The 20,418-nt window shown below is 39.6% G+C and overlaps 1 protein-coding gene across 7 annotated transcripts in view; it reads right to left on the minus strand.

Moving 5' to 3' along the window:
- Window positions 1-20,418, minus strand: part of LOC133983688 (protein MTSS 1-like) — a 55,548-nt gene that overhangs the window by 27,418 nt on the left and 7,712 nt on the right. For 6 of the 7 annotated variants that reach the window (XM_062422854.1, XM_062422850.1, XM_062422853.1 and 3 more), the window contains exon 3: window positions 18,439-18,512. In XM_062422854.1, the coding sequence (XP_062278838.1) occupies window positions 18,439-18,512 (74 nt within the window). Of the gene's footprint in view, window positions 1-3,487; window positions 3,755-18,438; window positions 18,513-20,418 lie in introns of those variants that run through there. The other variant, XM_062422855.1, reaches the window with a different exon arrangement.

Genomic DNA, 20,418 nt, shown 5'->3' on the forward strand with positions numbered 1-20,418 from the left:
AATCTACTCCCTCCTCCTCATGTGCTTCTGTTTTCCTGTCCCTTTCTGCCCTCACTCAACTGATATAACAGCTACACGAGTCCCATGTTTTACGTTCTAATGCTATTGTCCATCGTATGTCATGTGAAAATGTCGGAGAGAATGTCAGAGATATAAAAAGCTTGTGTCCTGGTATTCGTTCGAGGCACTGCAGAGTGTCTGTCCTACTGGCTACTGTTACCCTGCAGTCCACTGATTCATTTTGAAAGAACAATGGCCAATGGGGAAACTCCAACACTCGGTCAGCCAAGTTATTGTGTAATTTCATCACTCACTCACAGACAACAGCGGATATAGAAGTGGTCCTTGGCCCATCCAGTTAAAAACATTTTGATGTTGAGGACTGAAATGTGAAGAGGTGAGGGTAGCTAAGGATGAAGGGGAAAGGACAGAGAATAGGTGACAGAGAGGACTAATTTGAGAGTGACAGTATGCCACCTCGGTGTGGTTCCGCAGTGTGAATGCTAACGAGGTCTTGAGGCTAAAGATAAACAAGAAAAGATATCTGACAAATGCTCCCATTGTTTTCTGTGGTCTCATTTGGATGCTTACTGAGCTACTGTATCTCTACCTCCCTCTTCTGTTATTCTCTCTTTCATTCTCCATTTCTGTCTCATAGCACTGTGGAATGGACGGATATTAAAGGACGGAAACCAATTAAGATAACAAGAATGAATTGCTGTTGTCTACAAAATGCCACCATCCTTTTTCCTGTTACACTGTGTGGTTTCAGTTATTTTTTATCTTGCAAATTTGTGGCACATCAGGTATTTATTCACAGCAAGTGCTTCCTGTTTTTTCTAATACATCATCATTAAAACTATGAATATTCTGCATCTGGCATCTATCATTGTAACAATGATTTGGAAAACACAAGAGTGTCTTGTGTACCTACATCAAAATGCTACAAAATAATTTCTTATTCAGATGTGTGTGTATGTGTGTGTGTGTGTGTGTGTGTGTGTGTGTGTGTGTGTGTGTGTGTGTGTGTGTGTGTGTGTGGGTCATTAAAGCTGAATAACCAAGGGTGTATGTGTCTACTGTTGCACTGTTGCTGTTTACATGTACAAAATTAGATAAATGTAAATTCAGAAATTCCTAAACCTGTAGTTAAAAGGTTGTTTGGTCATAGCTGTTTAATAACAACAAATTAAAAAGTACATTTGTGGGTTTTATTAGGGTAAGTTTTATTAGGCCTGCAGAGCAGTTAGAACGTATTTAAGGATTTCTGAGGATGTTCACAGTGGAATATCTGTTAGGTTTAGGACAATGAAACAGGACAGTCATCCTGAACATACAGCTACAGCAAAAACAAGCTGTGTTTTATGTCCAAACAGTAGAAATGTTTTTAACTGGCTGAGTCAGTCACCTGACCTCAATCTAACTGAGCAGGTGTTTCACACTGAAGGAAAAAAAAGCCCCCAAAAAGAAACTATCTAACCCTGTAACTAAATGTTTACAGGACAAAGTCTTCAGTCAGTGATTGGCTACTGATAATTTGCAAACAATATTAAAGTTGGGGACTTTACTCTACATTTCTCTTAATATGAATTCCTTAATTTGTCCAAGTATCATTTGTTTGCTGAAATTGGGGAATAAGGTATTTAAATAAGGCTATATTTTTTGCACTTAAAAATATAAAATATAAAAATATTTTAAAATAATTACTACTTTATGTATCACAAGTGTATCAGAACTTGATTGGCAACCATAAATTTAAGTTAAGCATGAATGATGAAACAAGTATACTTATCAGAGAAATGAAACAGCACGCCACTTCTGCCTGAAGACATACTATAGGGCTGAAGAGTATGGCAGTATGTTAATGTGGTCTCTAAGATTCATGTACAAGAAGAGTACATGAATAAAAGTGTGTGTGGTCTCTAGATAGAAATCCTCTGCTAGCAAACAGTCTCCAGACAGAATTGATATGCTAATGTATGCTAACTGGCCTACTGTACTCTTACAGTAATATACTATAACATGCCGGTTTCGGATGCAGATTGCAACACAAATGTAGGTCATGGAGGAATTTAAACCCCTGTTACAGTGATTCTACTGTATTAATTTCTCTGATTTCTTCTTTTAAGCTGCTGTCTCTGATCGACTTATGTATCGCACACTCCAATCTTTTTGTGTTCAGTTTAGCTCTCTCTCTCTCTCTCTTGTTTCTTTTTGTGCTAGTTAATTTTCCTGCTCCCACCCCTGGTCTCTGATGTCTCTCTGAATGTTGTACCATAATGTTAACATGGTGCCAGAGTTAATCCAGTCAGTAAGCAATCAGCCAGTTCAATGAGCGGTCAAAGTCAAGACAAAAATAAACGCCCACAGAGTGGAGAATGTCTCATGGGAAAGTACATGATGGAAATACAGCATTTTGGTGCACTCATGCAGATGCTATTACCGAGTATCAGTAAACCAAGATTTTCTTTGGTTTACTACAGCCGTGTTATATAAAGAGGTCTGTAGTTATCCACTCAGGACTCAGCGTTGCTTTTAAGCACTTCTAATTTTTAGCTGGAGCACAAGACTTTTGTCACCCCCTTCTGGCAGTGAGAGTGATTCCAAAAACACTGTTGACACGCACGTACGTCATAAGCTCTGCTGTAGCCTTCTCCGTCACTACTGATGTGACTGTAAAACTGTCGATACATTTTAAGCGTCACCCAACCCCCGTGAACTGACTTGTTCAACTCTCCGAATTTGATACATTCGGTCTGATAACATTTTGAAAGTCTAGAAGAGCCATACAATAAATTATTTCATCCCAATTTAAGTTAGCAGAGGGCTAACTGGAAGTTAGCGGGATCGGCTGGTGGCAGTCTTTGGTGCACATTCAAACAGCCGCAGTGGGAATGTCTTGCCCGACATGAGATTTAAAAATTCTGGTATACTTTATCTGGTGATAATAGGCTTAATCAGCATTGTGTGAACTTGTTTGGCAAGGATTTAATTGAACTGAAGTTCATTTATATGAAGAAGTTTTGGACCGCAGGCTTAACAGTCCGGAAAATTATAACTGTTGAATCTCTTCACATCTTTTCATGGCATGTCTTTATTTTTTGCACCAAACTGCAGATTGTTAAAGGGTTAAACAATGCAAATATACCAACTACTGGCGGCAGGTTAATTCTATAGTCAACAGACTTTTGGACAATTCCAAATCACTCAAAGTAGCATTTCTGCCTCGTTAGCATTCAAAGCATCAAATGTAAAACAAATAATTAACCTCCAAAATAACAAAGTGTTGTTGCAATTGAACCGGCAATATGAGCATTTACTCACAGACAGCCAGTTTCGGTACATTGTTCGACACATAACAGCTTAACAGCAGCTATGAATCTGCTCACCAAAATCTCACCCATTAAAGCCACCAATGAGAGGGTTTAAATGTATCATAAGATGACCAGAAAGGGAGAAAGGGAGAGAGACAGATAGAATACATTACCCTAGAGCCCACTCTTGCTCTTTTCTGGGCTATGGTGACCCATTTTTTTCTCTAATCTCCCTTTCTGGTCTGACACAGATTCTACAGACGGACAGACAGAAAGGATTTACTAGGTCCAATGAACTAAATTCACTACAATCCTTATTTGTGGCATGCAGAACTGAGCAGCAGTGGCAATGATAACTGCAACTTGAAACCATCCAACCATAAAACCATAACAGACACTGACTGGTGAAAAGTGTCACGTCAACATATGATCAGAACGTGCAAAAAGTCTGATGCCACAGTTAATCATTCACAGTGAAGAGGGCAGAGGTTCGTATTCCCACTGCAATAAAAACTGAATAAACTAAGCTATGAGTCACAGGGTCTGAGTCATGTTCTCACAGTATGTAAGATTAAAGTCTACTAAATAGGACCTGCATTGCTCTCAACTGTCTGAACAACAACATACAGAGAATGAGACCTTGTGGAGACTTACTCTGAAAAACAGTGAATACAGTGCTTAAAGGTTGCTGATTTCCTGTATTTTCCTTATTATCAACAAACCTAAAGACCAAGACCAACAATGACCTGATCTACTAAAAAAAACCTTGGTTTGAAAAACCAAAAGGTGCCAGATAGAAAGCAAAGACATACTGATGCTCAGTCAAATATTGACAAGTAACCAACATTACAATAATCTAATCAACTGTGCCATTAAAACAAGTTATGCTGGTTTTATTGGCATCTAGAAAAGACAACGGCAGGATGAGAACATAAGGTTACTCTAATAGTTGATGGGAAAGAATATCAAATATCCACCTCAGTCTATAGCAGATAGAAATATATCATGTTACCACTACAATTAGACAGCCTGCAATTTAAAGATGACAAGTGCCAAAATTTGTATGCAACACTTTGTTTGCTGAGGGCAAAATCCACCCCGAAACACAATTTACACATGCCATCTATCATTCTCCTTTATAATGAAGAACAACCTATTGTCTGACTTGGCAGGAAACTTGAAACCAAACAGGTCATCTAAAATATCAATAATCCACATTTGCTTTTCACCCTCTTCACTTGGTCTCTGAATGTGCCTGTGACCTTTTCTTTGCCTGTATGGAGTCTCAAAGGCCTCCAGTCAGCGAGATACTGGTGATAATTTAAACCAGATATGCAGTAGAGAGACTGAACTGTTTGTCAGTACAACACAACACTGCCTTGTTTGTAATAATGACCACCAGATTACACCCACCGTGTGTGCGCATGCGTGCGTGTGTGTCTGAACCTCAGCATGCTTATACGTCCGCGCACACGTGAGCTCGTGTATGTGTAAGAGCCCCCCATGCCGTCAAAAAGTTAGCAAGGGAACATTCTCCACCCCAGTGTCACCCCACATCCAGCCACCCGCCCTCGTACCCACAGCAAACACATATTCAAACTCTTCACACAGACACATCATTCATTCAGAGTGTTTTATGAAGTGTCTATGGGACGATAAGGAACAATCAAGACACTGAAAGCTCACTGAGGCTGCCCGCTAACTGAGTAACTTGAACAGATTGAACTCAACCATTACTTTTCCATGTACCTGTACAATGGCTTTATTATCACATACACACTCAATGATAAACTCATACCTACTTAATCAATTTATAGAACGCCGTGTGACGTGCTTGCTCAGCAGTTTGCAACATGTTAACAAAACTTTTTTTTCTTACAAACTCAAACAGCTGAAGTTGAAACATGTAAACACACTACACACATATAACACACATTATGAAAGGTCAATTTTAAGATTTGCACGTATAAACCAGTCTAAAAGAACAACAGTTTTCCCTTCACTGTGGAGTCCTGAACTTTATCCAGCTTCACCTCCGCTGATCTCTACAGCAGATGGCTCCGCTGTCTAGTTACACAGCAACAAGCTGACGGTATCCCACTGTGCGTGTGTGTATCTATCTGTAGTTATTTACTCCAATGTCAATGACAATGTTACGTCACCTTATTCTCATGTATGTAATAAACTTCCCATCGCGACTTCTGTCTCTGGCCCTCCTCAAGCTACCCATCTTTTCCTGTGTCCTTGAGGGAAGATTCAACTGAGCACAAAAGTTTCTGATGATAAACAAAAAAGTGGTTTGGCGTTGCTGTCACAGACCAGCTGTGTATACACCTGGCTTCGACAGCCTGGACACAGACAGGAGGAGAGGGTTTAGATGCAGAGTAGAGAGAGGACACGGCGAAAGAAAGGAAACGAAAGGAAAGAAAGAAAAAAAAAAGAAGGCGATAAAAGTGAGAAAGAATATGCAAAATGAAGGTAGGTTGTGGAAAGGCTTTGAATGTAAGCTACTCTATGAAGTCTAGTGTGAGTATACAAGTGTGTGCATGGCAGTGTAGAACAAAGGTGGACTGTGTCGGGTCACAGCCTGGCTCACTGGATGTGGTCTTCTGTGAATGTGTTGAGTGTTAACTATTAAAGAGAAAAAGCTAAAATTAGCACACACTTCCACAACATATAAACTTGTGGGGTAGACACAGCCATAAGTGTTTTAAGGTAAAGTAAATGGTATATACACACACACACACACACACACACACACGCACAAACATTTATAAAGTCTAATTTTCTAAAGACAACGTGTCCAAACAACATGTAGAAGCTTGCTTCTTGACCTTAAAATATGTGGAACAAACACACATACGCAGACAGATGAGTTATCAGCCCTTGTCACTCTTGTGGTAAACATTTAAGGAAATGTCAGCCACTGATAATTACGTCAATCAAAAACTAATAAGCTTAACAGGAGCACCAGTACAATATGAACCTGGCTGACGGCTAAATGCGCTCACTGTCTTTGTCATGCACACTGACACCACAATTTTAAATATTGAACGCCTCCAACGTCAGGTTTCACATTAACCTGAGTTAACCCCAGAAGTTTTCCAGCAGATAAAAGCCAGGTGCACAAAAGTCAACGGGAAGTCCAAGCGGTTTTCTATGCTGACGTTTCAGGAACTGTTGGCAGGTTATATGAAGCCTATTTGCCACCCTTTTGAGAAGGTTGGCATGCACTGAATTGCTGTCTTGACCTTGCAACCTTGTTTGAGGCTTAGCAGTGTATCATATTTGACATTTTCATTAGTGGTGATGCAAGCACAGGAATAAGATACTTTTGCCAGTTTGGACAACATCAAGACGGAAAACAACTATCTGATAATGTGGGATGTTCTCTGATGGTGTATCGTCTAGTTTGCAGGTTAGGCAATTTCTCAGCGGGCTACTCTGAAGGGTGACTGGTCGAAGACAAATAGGTGTCCACTCAAATTAGGATTACTATTCAGTTTATCCTTTAAGAGCTTAGAGTGAGATCCTTTGTTGAGTTTTTTTTTTATGAGAAAGAAGTACAAATTCTTCAACTTGCTTAATAAATGCCTATTAAACCACCTCAGGATGACATAAGTCTGATGTTTATTTGCCAGAGAAATGTGTGTTTTGAATTTGGCTTTGCATGCATTTCAGATGTTTCACATCCAAAGCTCACTGGTCTAACCGGGTTCATGTTTAAACAAAAACAGAAAGCAAACAGCGCTAACACCCACAAACACATACACGCACAGTCAAGTGGAAAAAGGATTCTCTGCTCACACGGGTGTTTGGCCTCCTCTCTTCTGTCTCAACAACATATTCCTCACTTTCTCCTCAAGAGAGTCCCGTGTCTTATCCACTTTGTTCCACATACACACACACAACACGGATACTTCACACATTTGTGTCCCTGAACAACATGATAAGGGCATTTTTGGAGCATATCTCTGAATTTTAATATCAATGAGCAGATGTTAATATTAAAGCAGATGGCTACAGCTAAATCTTTCAAAGACATTTTATTTTTTTATGATGTTACTGAAAACTAAAAGGCTAAATGAGTAAATCTGCCATGAGACATGATAAAAGTCTGACCTACTAATTCTCAAACAGCAGAAAGACAATGAAGCAATACACCAGATGACTCTTTAGTCAGTGAGTCTAAGAGAGACATATATGGTATTGTACATTTCAGTCTATATACATAAAATCTATACATCTGCTGTGTTTACATAAATGTGCAAGTGCATACATACATGGGTGTGCAAGCCTGAATTAGTCATAGACATAGTGAATGTATGCGTGAGTCTGTGTGTTTGACCCATTAACTGATTTAATTGCTGGTTCCAGTGATTTGTAAGATTCCCAGGATGAGGTCAGGGCGAACAGAAAAGAACAGAGGGTGGATTGAGAGGCAGGGAGCTTGTTCAGAGGATGGGATCTAGCTCTGGGCTGGAAAGAGGACAGGAAATGTATACGGTCAGGCTGGTCTTGGACTGGAAAAGAGGACAGAGCACTTTCAGAGAAGGCATTGAGACAGTGGGCTAGTTCAGGATCTAAGGTTGCTCTGTAACAGAGGCCAAGCCATGAACTGAGAGGGGCAGAGAGGAAAAGGCCAGGTTTTTTTTTTTTTGGTGGAGCTGTATGGGGTTCTGTCAGAAACGGAGAGCATAGAGTGCACTCAGAGAAATGAGCAAAATACAGACAGAATTACATTCAAGTCTGCTCCACAAAGGTCTGTTTAGTGCATTCCAAACTGGGTTTAGAAAGCCGCTTGGTTCATTAACAAAATGTCACTTTTGTCTAAGAGCCTGTCAAGTAAAATTACATCTGCATTCAGGTAAAGCTTAATCAGTTATCTAGACTAGAATTACTGAGAGCAGCTCAGAAGGAAAGCAGCACGATCAATCTGACTGTCTACTAATTTCAAACTATGCAAGTTATTTTCTTATTAACTCATCACTTATTTATTTTAATTAACATTGGCTGGATGTGTGCTCATTCAGTTATTATATAGCTCAGCTGAATAAAAATGGGAATAGAGGGAACAAGGGCCTCATTGAGAAACAACAGGGGCATTAATATGCACACACTCGCACATACACAAACAAGAACACATACGTATAGCATATGTGCACACACACAAACTCTTGCACTCACATGAGATGGACACACTTGATCTCACACACTAACTCGCACACACTGATGTGAACGCTTGTAGACTACCCAGAGCTCTGGATGACATACAGCCTTATTAATGCACAGCTTTTCTGCCCTGCAGTCTCATTCTGTATCAAAGACTACAGAAACCTACAGTATCCAGTCCATATGTTCACTCATTACTAACCCACTATCTTCCTCTTAGACTCTGTGCACCCTACTTTTTCCCATCCACACTCTAACCCTCAGCTTTATGTGAACGTTAATTGACCTACATTTTTCCCATGCATGCTTTTAAAGACCTTTTTACACTCTTACATGCACACTCACTTACAGCAACTGTAACCTGTAACAGGTATGTATGCTGTATGCACTGTCAGACTGTGCTCAGAATCCCTCAACAAACATAAGTTGTTTGTCCAAGTAGCATTGGTTACTTTTAACACCAAATTATAAGCCTTTATTACGTTTTTAATCATTTATTAAAGTACTAACCACCAAGACTGGAACGAGAATATATTATCTACGCCTGTAACAGTCTCAAGCATAGATAACAGATAACAGTTGTGACTGCTTCTGTCCTGCATTAGCAGAGGCACCAAGTGCATTGCCAGATGACTGGAGATAGAAGAAGGTAAATCTTTAGAGACATGTGGGGTTTACGGCCCCACTTACCCCCAAAATCTGCCAAAGACAGCAACATGTTTTATTGTTTATCCAATTTCTTTTTTTTCAGTTTCAGAGAGGTTTTATTCTAAAATGAATAAGAAATACACAACAGATAGTCCCAAAGGAAGAAGATACACACCTCTAGATTGGAAGTTATTTTCGGGTGCTGAACTCATTGTAGGCCCACAAGGGCCTCAGTGGAACTAAGCTATTCCATAAGGAGGGGCGGCATTAATGTTAATGGGAGAGGTTATACATCAGGCTGATGCTAGGCAGTCTAAAGAGGTCAGAAAGATGTAGCACAGCCACTTTGTCAGAACTCCAGGCAAGTTTGCAAATACAGAGCATCAAGGGCATCTCACCCAGTGCTAGGGATGTCCCGATCCAGCTTTTTGCACTTCCGATCCGATACCGATATTGTTGCTTTTAGCATAGGCCGATACCGATACCGGCCGATCCAAGCATGTATTAAAGATTAAAGATATTTACTTATTTTGTTGTTATACTCATGTTGAAAAGGGTTTTGCTCTTAAGAACAACTAGCCAACTTAATTAGGTTAGTTTGAATAATCCACAATGGTTGGTAATGAGAAGCTGACCTGTTTATTCATAACAGGGTTAAATAAACACAAAATAGACAAAATAATAAATAGTCAATTAACCACACAAACTGAATTGGCATCAGTGCTCTGCTCTTGAACAACAAGAGTGTAAACCAAGGCTTAAAAAGCCATCAGTGCAAACAATATTGTAAACTGTATTAAAAAAGCAAAACACACAAAAAAGCTGAGTAGAAAATAAATAGTGGGATGCTGGACAGGTCGCTAGGTGTGCTGAAAAACGCGGACCGGATTTGGGGGGAAAGCTGAAAAGAACTGGAATGGATTACCTACAGCGGTGCGCTAGAAAACACGGACCGGAGTTTGAAAACAAACTGGATCGGGAGTCCGGATCGGGATTTTCCCGTGCAGGCCGATCCGATATTGATATGCATTTTTTGCTAATATCGGCGGCCGATCCGATCCAAATATCGGATCGGGACATCCCTACCCAGTGCAGCAACTATTTTCACTAAAATACTCCCAGCAAAATTCCCAGTATACATAACTACACTATGATTGTGGGGGGAAATTTATTTGGTATTTAGCGCTGCAGCCAGTAATTCAACAGCCAGTCAAAATAGTGTTGAAGTTTATGTTTGGTTGGTGATTTGTTTTCTTCCACCAGTCCAAGTGAAGAAAAAAACAGGTACAGTCAGCTCAGAGACAATAGAGCAATAAAAAGGTGTAAGGCAGATAACAGGTTTTAATGAAAAGTGTGTCAACATAACAGCAATAATGATACTAACAATATCCTATAAAGGCGGAACTATACTATAGTAAACATCACTGGGACAATAAGATGCCTGACTTATAAACCTCCACAGTGACAATTATTGCACAGAGGTCTTTTAGCCTTATCGATGTACTACTACAGTCAGCTGTTTATTTTTCATCTTTGGTGGGGTATGTTACCATGGCAAAACCAACAAATATTGTTACTTAATCAGGCAAGGCACATTTTTAAAAGCCAACTGCACATAACATAAAAATAATATGTGAGCATGTTATTGACATGAGCTGTACAGTGTCATGAAATGATTGATTATTACAGCTCAAAACAATCAGAAGAACTGGATCAGTGACTAGAGGATTCAAGTAATTAGCAGTTATAAAACGTGTTTGTAGGACCATATAATCCTTTTAGGTCCAAACTGTTCTAACAGGCTTCTACATGCTAGCTCTATGGCAGGTGTCTATTTCATCCCTACAGAGTCAAACGTGTCCAAACAGACTAAACACTAGACACACACACACACGTACACACACACACACGTACACACACACACACGTACACACACACACACGTACACACAAAAATACTCATTCTACATGCAGAGACAGTGTCCTGACAGCTGTCAGCCCATAAGTGACATAGCCGTGGATATTTTTATAACTGTGAACTAACTATTATGCTTCAGAGAGAGAAGACAGGCACACTGATTGACTTGCATCCTTGCAATGTAAATAATGTTTCTGAATAAAAAACAGACAGATTTATAATTTACCAATCCTCATAATGTTTCATTTACTATGTTAAATATTCTAAAGGACACTCATTTTAATTGTGTACTACGTGTTGCAACACAATCCAGAGGACAAGGTCTTTGTGAGACACAACTCATGGAAGATTTAAACAAGCCTTTAATAATGTCTCAAAACTGGTAAAACAGCTTAATGTCAGTTCTTGATCTATGTAAACATCACAACTGTGTTAATCTGCTATGGAGTCTTCCCACAGTCCCTTTTACTATATAAATAGGTTGGTCATATTGGCTCAACTTCATCAAAGTTAAGACAAACTCTATTTTATTTTCAGTGATTTAAATGTCTGTTTTTATTCCAACAATGATGTTGAAAGTACATCAAATTGCATTATGTTGTTATTTTTAACTTGAGCTCTCCTTGTCTGGTCTGTCGTATGAACTGACCTCATCTGTGGGCTGGTTGCTGTCAGCTGTTTCACTGTGGCTGACTCAAGACCCACTCCGTCACTCTCACACTTACTTGGTGAATGGAATACCAAAGAGGTAATGCTGCTATACATGAACACAGAAACGCACATGTAGAAATGAGCTAAAAAAAGATGCACTCACATTCGAACAGTAACACACACACACACACACACACACACAAGCCCTTTACGAGACTGAGGCGGCAACTATGACGAAAACCATGATGCAAATCAGAGTGAAAGAGGGAATCTACATGGCAAGATGAACTAGCCCTTTATGAAACAAGGGAAATGATCATTTTCAAGACAAGACTGTTCTTTTGTGTTCTCTGTTCTCCTACTCTCTTCTTCTCTCTCTCTCTCTCTCTCTCCTCTCTCTCTCTCTCTCTCTCTCTCTCTCTCTCTCTCTCTCTCTCTCTCTCTCTCTCTCTCTCTCTCTCTCTCTCTCTCTCTCTCTCTCTCTCTCTCTCTCTCTCTCTCTCTCTCTCTCTCTCTCTCTCTCTCTCTCTCTCTCTCTCTCTCTCTCTCTCTCTCTCTCTCTAGATAGAACAGAGCTTTGTCTCATTCTTCACCATTGACCAGCACAGTTGAATATTTTCAGAGGGCGGGAATATGGTTCAGATTGCCTGTTTTTTTCTCAGTCAACAGCTGAAATGTAGCTGAAATGAAAATCACAAAATACTGCAAGGCTATTGGCCTGGTTTTATGCAGCACTGTATTAAATATTATGGTTGTTTTGATTTGTCTTCGGTTTAATCAGTGCATCAGTCCTACTAGGCGTCAATTTGCTAACTCCTGGGAATAAAAAGTTGAGTAAATCAACTACAGGTTGTGCTCTGTACTTGGATTCACTTGGTCGGTCTTCTCACATATATTTTCTTAACTGCTTAGTTACCTAGTAGGGGAGGGGGAAATAACTGGATCTTAGATGTATCATGATTCTCTTAAACTCTCTTCACAGTCTTTTATATATTGCAGTGAAGTCTCACTTTGGGGGAGGTGATGAGTTAAGAAGATTACTAACAGAATGTGAATCATTCTGTTCATTTAACTCGTTAAGTTGAACCTAACATTAATTAACCAATTCCAGCAAGTGCACTTTACTAAAGACATGTTTGTATTCTCCCTACTGACAAAATATTTGGTCTGTGCACCACAAAGAAGTAAAAGTCAAAGATATGCTCTGGTTTGAAAACATGAAATGAACCGAAATATAATCAAATTGTGACATTACTAACTGTTTCTAGCCCTAGTGCTTACAATGTCACATGTTTCCTTTCAGCCTCTGATCATTACCGAGGAACAAATTCACAAACACCTTTTGTTAACAGCTTGTTTGTTTGTCAGTCTCCTGGACATTGTTCCATGTAGCATGATGTCTGAGTTCATCTATCAGCTCAGACTGGAAACATGTTTAATCATTAACTTTTAATCACATGAGTTTAAATCAAATAGAACCATTAGACCTATTAGTCCAAACACTGTCACGCTGCTTCAAGGCAGAAGCAGCTCGTTAGGTGAATGATGTTTGTGATGTCCTGGTGTGTGTTTGTGTCAAAATAGATACGGGCTTATCTCTGCACGTAATATTTTTAACATTTAACCTTTAAATTCAGTTCCTTAGTGAATGAGTTGGAGGATTAGTGTGAAGACAGCAAGCAGACATAAGCATACTCCTGTCACCGGATTTGCTGAAGGCAAGACAACTTTGAAAATGTAAGTCTAAGTCTAAAAATTCAACACGGTCCTGTCATGGACAAACAAAAGAGTTGTTTAAACATTTTTGTAGTATCTTTGTTATTGACATTACACAGTGACATACAACACTTCATAAACAAATAAACAGGCCCTTTTTTCTGTCAAGATCTCTCCCTCTTAAGGCTCAGAAGAATGTTTAACATTGAGTTTTTAAGGTTAGGTGCTGGCTTGCGGCTTGCCACATGACGGTCATTAAAGTTGGTTTCAACTTTATTCAGTGGCTTGGAGGGTCAAAAGTGTGCTCAGGACACTTCCTGAAAGCCAACTGGTGATGAAGCCCATGCTGAGAAAAACATCCCATCCATTAAAAAGAAAACAAAAAACATGGACTCGACATTCGGCATCTACTGCTAAAATAAACAGTGGTGCAAAGACAAAAGCAGACAAAGAAGGGAATGTACACAGGATTGTGACTAAGAGGATCATTGGGAAAAGGGGGATTTCATCTACAAGAAAATTGAGTTAGTGTTCAATGAAACTTGAGATTGTGAAAATAAACCTAAAAAAATACCTCTGAGCAGCATTCAAAAAACAAAAACTATGCAGTCATGCTGTGCAGAAGTGCAAAAAGCAGATGAAAAACAAGTAGAAACGAGAGGCAATGTGGAGATGCCAGAGAACTTTTCAGTGCACTTTATCAGACTGAGACAACAAAGCAATGAGAGTTCTTTGTTCAGGAAGAAAGTCCAAATCCGAACACGACACAACAGAGCAGGGCCAAACAGGTGGTTTCAGCTAATCCTCTGTGAGTGTGTCTGTGTGTGTTGGTGTCCGTGTGTGTGTGTGTGTTGGTGTCCGTGTGTGTGTGTGTGTGTGTGTGTGTGTGTGTGTGTGTGTGTGTGTGTGTGTGTGTGTTTGCGTGCGTGCCTGTGTGAGTGTGTGTGTGTGTGTGTGAGTGTGTGTGTGTGTACGTGCATGCATATCATTCTATCTTTGAGAGAGGCAATTTCAGTTAAAAACCAGCGCTGTGAGGACATTTTGGCCAGTCCTTACACCTTCAAAGGGCAGTTTGAGGTTTAAGACTGGGTTTTAAGGTTGAGAGAATTGATTTAGAATTGGGTTTAGGGTAAGGGTTTGGTTTAGACATTTAGTCGTGATGGTTAAGGTTAGGGTAAGGGGTAATGTGTGTCCTCACAAGGATATAAAGACTTTTTGAAAAATGTAAACATCCAACAATGGCTCATTGGCATGTATATTATATATACTGCCATATATGTGTACTTCTTCTACCAAATCAAACAGGTCCAGTCTTTGCTGAGAATGTGTTCACTCTAAGCTCTGACATAGTCTGAATAATAAACCACAACAGGAAAAGAAAGGTTGAAAGCTTTGTCTGAAAGCTTAAGTTTGTTTCTTTTATACAAACTTTCTCCACTTGGCATTCCAGTTTAAATTTCACTCAACTGTAAACGTGTAAGCTGGGATTTAACTTTACTATTGACAAAAAAAGAAGCACATACACACTATTCTTTAATTATGTGCCTGGTCCATGTAATGCAAAAAAAATATTCTCCTTTTGAATAAAACACGTGGTTATCGTAAATCATTCAAATAAACTACACAAAAAAAAGTAAACGAGCGCTGACACTTACATGACCCTACAGTTTATCACTGGACTATTTCCAAACTGAAAGGTTTTTAATTTACAACACTGATTAATTGTTTTAGATATATTGCTGAAAAGGTTTGGACAACAAATCAGCAGACATTTTTTATTTAAATAACACTGTACGTTAATGGTATAATTATTATGTTTATGTTATGGTACATTCGATTTATAAGCTATTAAGCAGAAGCTGAGTGAAAAGAGAAAGAGCACACAGTCCAATGTTGCCTCACCTAGCTTGACTTGAATCAATAGATGATACACTTCGATATAAAGGATATGACAAGGATATGACTATGTTTCAATATCATTTATACACCGCTGAGTAAGCATGATAGAGTTGACTAAGAGCTCATCAACACTGATAATGACACTGTGCGAATTAAAGTCCAATTTTAATAAAATGGGACTGATCTACGTTTAGTGAAATCATGGCAGACAGTAAGCATCCATCCATAAGGTGTTTTCTTGATATTTTAGTTTTGCTCAGTAGCCTGAACTTAATGAACTCATTGAGGTGTTTTGGAAAGGCCAGTTTGTTAGAAGAGTTTCACATTTTCAACCCATGATAACAGTTAGACAATTACGACAGTGACGCACTGGGTCATTGTAGAAAGTTTCAACATAGCAGGAATCCCCAAATCATTTAGTTTTTAGGGAGTTTTTGGAAACGGTGATGAAAAAGAGTAAATTACGTTTTTTTTCCCCCAGCATTTTCTCATACGCAAGTAAACACAACCCTTGTAGTCCAATGGTCAACATTTTGAAAGATACTCATTACTCTAAATGTGTTTTTCAACTTTCTGATCTTGCTGCTTCAGTGATAAAACTGATAAGAGCCTCAGGTTAACTTTCATCTTCAACTTCTAAACACCTGTAAACATAACTGCTGTCAGATATCAAACCTCTCAATCTTTATGAGTTATCATCACAGCCAATATCTGAACATTTACACAGCAATTTAACCATTTACAAAGTCGGCCGAAAGCTTTGTTCTTATGACCTTTAATATTTTCACAACCAAATCTCTGTTTAGCTTCATGTTTTTAAACTTCCTTATTATTATTTTTATTACCGGAAGAAAATAATTGTCGGTTATTTTTATGGTGTGGTGGTAGAGAGAAATAGAGCCGTTTCCCTTTCTGTTTTAACCCCTCAATACACAAACTCCTGATTTCCATGCTGCTACCATGGTGACAGCTGTGGGAAGCAGGTCAGGACTTGGACATACATATGGAGACAAGAAGAAGAGAGACAGACAAAGAGAAACAACTATTGTGGACAACTATGATGAGTAAATAAAAGATGGTGTGCCTCCTTCTACTGATCTAGATAGAAAAACCATGGGGCTACTCATTAACATCAAAGCTACCGTAGCAAACAAACACATATACACACAGACACATACATACTCACACACAGACACAGGCTGTGATGTCTTTGGAAATAAACTTTACTCTTCTGCTTTGTAGGTGAACTATATAGTAAGCTGATATCTTCACTGAGTAGAATAACTATTACCTCAGGCACTTTAAGAGGTCCATTACACGTACAAAACAACTATTTTGTACTTACAGTAGATTCTATCAGAGCGGTGTGGTTTTTCTGACAAATGAGTCCTGTGTAAATTATGCTCCAGAGACAAAGTTTTTCGAAAGACGTTTCTTTGCCAAATATAGTGGGCTGTTGTGTGGGGCTGATTTTAAAAAAATGTATCCGATTTTTCATTTCTCTGAGCCACAAGGAACCACGGCCACCAAGAAAAACATGCAGCTAGTATCTTTAAAGTAAGTTAGTGGTAATAAGAAAAACTTTCTTTTAGACTGTTGGACTGTCCTGCCTTGAGCATCTGTGTGCTTTGCAATGGGAGGCCTGTACATTGGATCAACACATCAAAACAAGCACACAATCACATAAAATGAGTTGACATTGTTACTTAATATTAACGTTGTAACATTTTAATATTAATGAAAAAATGAGATAGAGAGAGAGAGAGAGAGAGAGAGTGTTTATTTTAAACCTTTAACCTGATGCACCAGATGGTTTGGTACACAGAACCATCTGAGAAGTCATCCTTGGAAACTGTTTGGAAAAGGACAGGCACTTTGCACATGATTGGATGAACCATCTGTGTATCACCATTTATCACTGTCTTACCGAGATAAAAAAGTAAGTAAAACCTATGGAACGGAGCCCCTAATGGGAAATGTGGTCTACAATCGTAGTAATCAAGGCTCATTATAATACCTCAGTGTAATTATCATGTGGACAGACTATCTACCTGTGATACAGATAGCAGCATGACAGGCAACAGTGCATTATAACTCATTATCGATGCTTGCCCCTATGCTCGAGAGCTCAGACCTGTGTACAATGTAACCTGAGCAGAGCACAGGAATGAAGAGGGATCTGTCTGTAGCACTGCTCACCTATGAGATACAATAATGTAGAGAAAAGGGGGAGAGAAAGTGATGAAAGAGCAGATAAAAGATGACGCAACGCTCTGCAGCTGACTGAATGTGACTCACATCATGGCAAACATTTATACTGTGTGTTACACAGAAAAAGAGAGAGAGGAAGAGGGAGAGAAAGAAAGAATGATGACTCCCTGTACTCCCCCATCTCTCTCTAGGGTTTATTCCCCCCTCTCTCTTTCTCTCTGCAGTGACTGAGTGAGGTGATGAATGTGTGTGTCTGCCTCAGTTCCTATTAATAGTGTGGAACAGGGCTGGAGGTGTCAAAGCTATGGAAGGATGAGATCTCTCACTCTCTTTCCCTCTCTCTCGCTCACACACATACACACACACACACACACACACACACACACACACACACACACACACACACACACACACACACACACACACACACACACACACACACACACACACACACACACACACACACACACACACACACACACACACACACACACATACACACGAACAGAGTTTAAGCAGACTCCGAGTCCAGATGTAGCAGAGGTGGAGAATAGGTGGGGGTGGGGGTAGGCACAGAGCAGGGGAAAGAGGGTAGAGGTCGAAGACAAAGCCAGCAGCAGAGCTTCAAACAGCGTACTGATGGATTTACTACCCATATGATAAAGCAAACAACCTAGAGAACTTCTCAGCACAGTGGGGTCAAAGACTGGACCTGCACAGTAGAGCTACACAGACAAACACACTGACACATAGGTGCCCAGACACACTGACTGTTATACACAGAGTTAAATGATTTAACCCTGTCTGCCCCGGGGTCCGCCAAGACTGCAAAATGACACTAAATACTTTAAGAGATGGCTGAAGATCACTGTTTACACACTCAAGCCTGTATCTGTGAGCATATTCGTACCTCGTGAGTTGGTAGCCAGGTCAGCCACTTTCTGAAAGGCATCCAAGAAGGCGGCCACAGCAACCACTGTCGCTCTAGAGGAAAAAATTAAGACAGGTTTAATTAGAGAAAAAACACACACTTTACTGGTATTAACAGATATAAACAACATACAATACCATGTTTTATAGAATGAAAGTGATACACAGAATGAAAAAATCCCAGTGCATAGATGCTGGCAGAAGAAGTACTTCAAATCAGTCAAAGGTTACAGGTTAACTGCAGTAATTACATACGTGCTGGCAGGCTAACACATAAACTGATCAGATGAAGAAAAAAATGCATTAAATTCTCTGTTATTTTGAAGCATAGAAGGAAAAAAAACATATTTTGCACACATGTGCATTCATACTATATTTTTAATATCAAAATTATAAAGCTTCAATCAACTTAAATAATTGAAGTATTTGTGATAGTATCAATCAAAATAGTATTTCAGTATGAAAAGTAAAGTATGTGACAGCGTCTGTATGTTGTGCAAGCGCGTGTGTAAGCTAAAACCTAAATGAGCCCTGCTGTGTGAGGAATGTCTATGTGATTACTTAGAGACCGCTGGAATCTGTTCAGCTCAGCAGAGCAGCTTGTGAGCTGAGTTTGCCGCACTGACAGACCAATGAAAGGATCAATGTGTGATCTGCCCTGTCCACCTCTAAAAATGGAAAGAGGGTCTGTGTCCAGTTTACGACTAATACCTGCTTCTCTGTCATTTTGTACAGTTTACCAAGTGTTTAAAAATTGCTGTACAAAATACTGCTTATACATAACAGACTGGAGAAAGGATAAAAACCAATCCCTTCACAAAAAAAAGACGTGATGCTTGGTGTACGATTTCTTTCTGTTTTGTTCATTACAGACACCAGCTCGCTGGTATCCTGACTGACTGCCTGTCTGAATAGTCACTTTGCTGTCTGGAAACGGGCAGTCTCACTGGCAGCCTGGTGACTGGTTAACACTGACATGCCTCCTTCAGAAACAAGAGACCTCTCATGATTAAGATCACAAGTATGGAGATAAAAGGCTCTTTGTGTGTACGTGTGTGTATGCATGTGCACTCATTTCTGACAATGATACATTTAGCGCTGCTGCCCCCCCATCTATTCTTAGTTCAACAGAAACTGGAATGTGGCTGTAGTAAATCTGAATCATAGAAAGAGGCTGTGTTTAACACGTTTCAGACACAACATACCAAGAATCATGACAGAGTAGGTACTTTATGTACCTTAAGCGATACATATATACTGTATCCGTCAGTCTACATGTCCACCTCCCTTCTAAATTTTTAGGACTCCTTCAAGAACTAAGTTTTATAATCACACCAATGGAAGAAGTTTTGATGAGGTCTGTTTTTTCACAAAATTAACCTCAAACCAGAAGGAGGGAGGCCTGTGTGTAAGCCTATCTCCAGGATGCATCGACCACTGCCCACCAAACAGACCAAACACTGGCAAGTTAAAAGGAGACTGTGATTAGAAATCAGCTAGCCTATATTCCACCCTGCCCTCTTTCTTTAAAGTCATGTAGTGTGTGTGTGTTTGTGTGTGTGTGTGTGTGTGTGTGTGTGTGTGTGTGTGTGTGTGTGTGTGTGTGTGTGTGTGTGTGTGTGTGTGTGTGTGTGTGTGTGTGTGTGTGTGTGTGTGCATGTGAGATATCTGATCTCCTCGACAGAGACAGACTACCTATCAGTCACCCGTGCTACAAAAAGAAACACAATTATCTGGACATTTTCCAAGGTGCGTCCACCCACAAAAGCTTGTTTGTTCTAACCCTGTGTGCCTTAATTTGTAAACACTTGTTATCTTCCACAGGACAACAGAAAACGTCCATAACATAAACTGGGAATTTCCATAAACACTACACAGGTAGCTTTCACTGCTGGGCAAAACAACAGCAGAGTTCAGGTTGGTGTCAACGCTCACATTTGACTTGCGGATGGAACAAAAG

This window comes from Scomber scombrus, chromosome 7, assembly GCF_963691925.1.
Source record: "Scomber scombrus chromosome 7, fScoSco1.1, whole genome shotgun sequence".
In the NCBI taxonomy this organism is placed as follows: domain Eukaryota; kingdom Metazoa; phylum Chordata; class Actinopteri; order Scombriformes; family Scombridae; genus Scomber; species Scomber scombrus.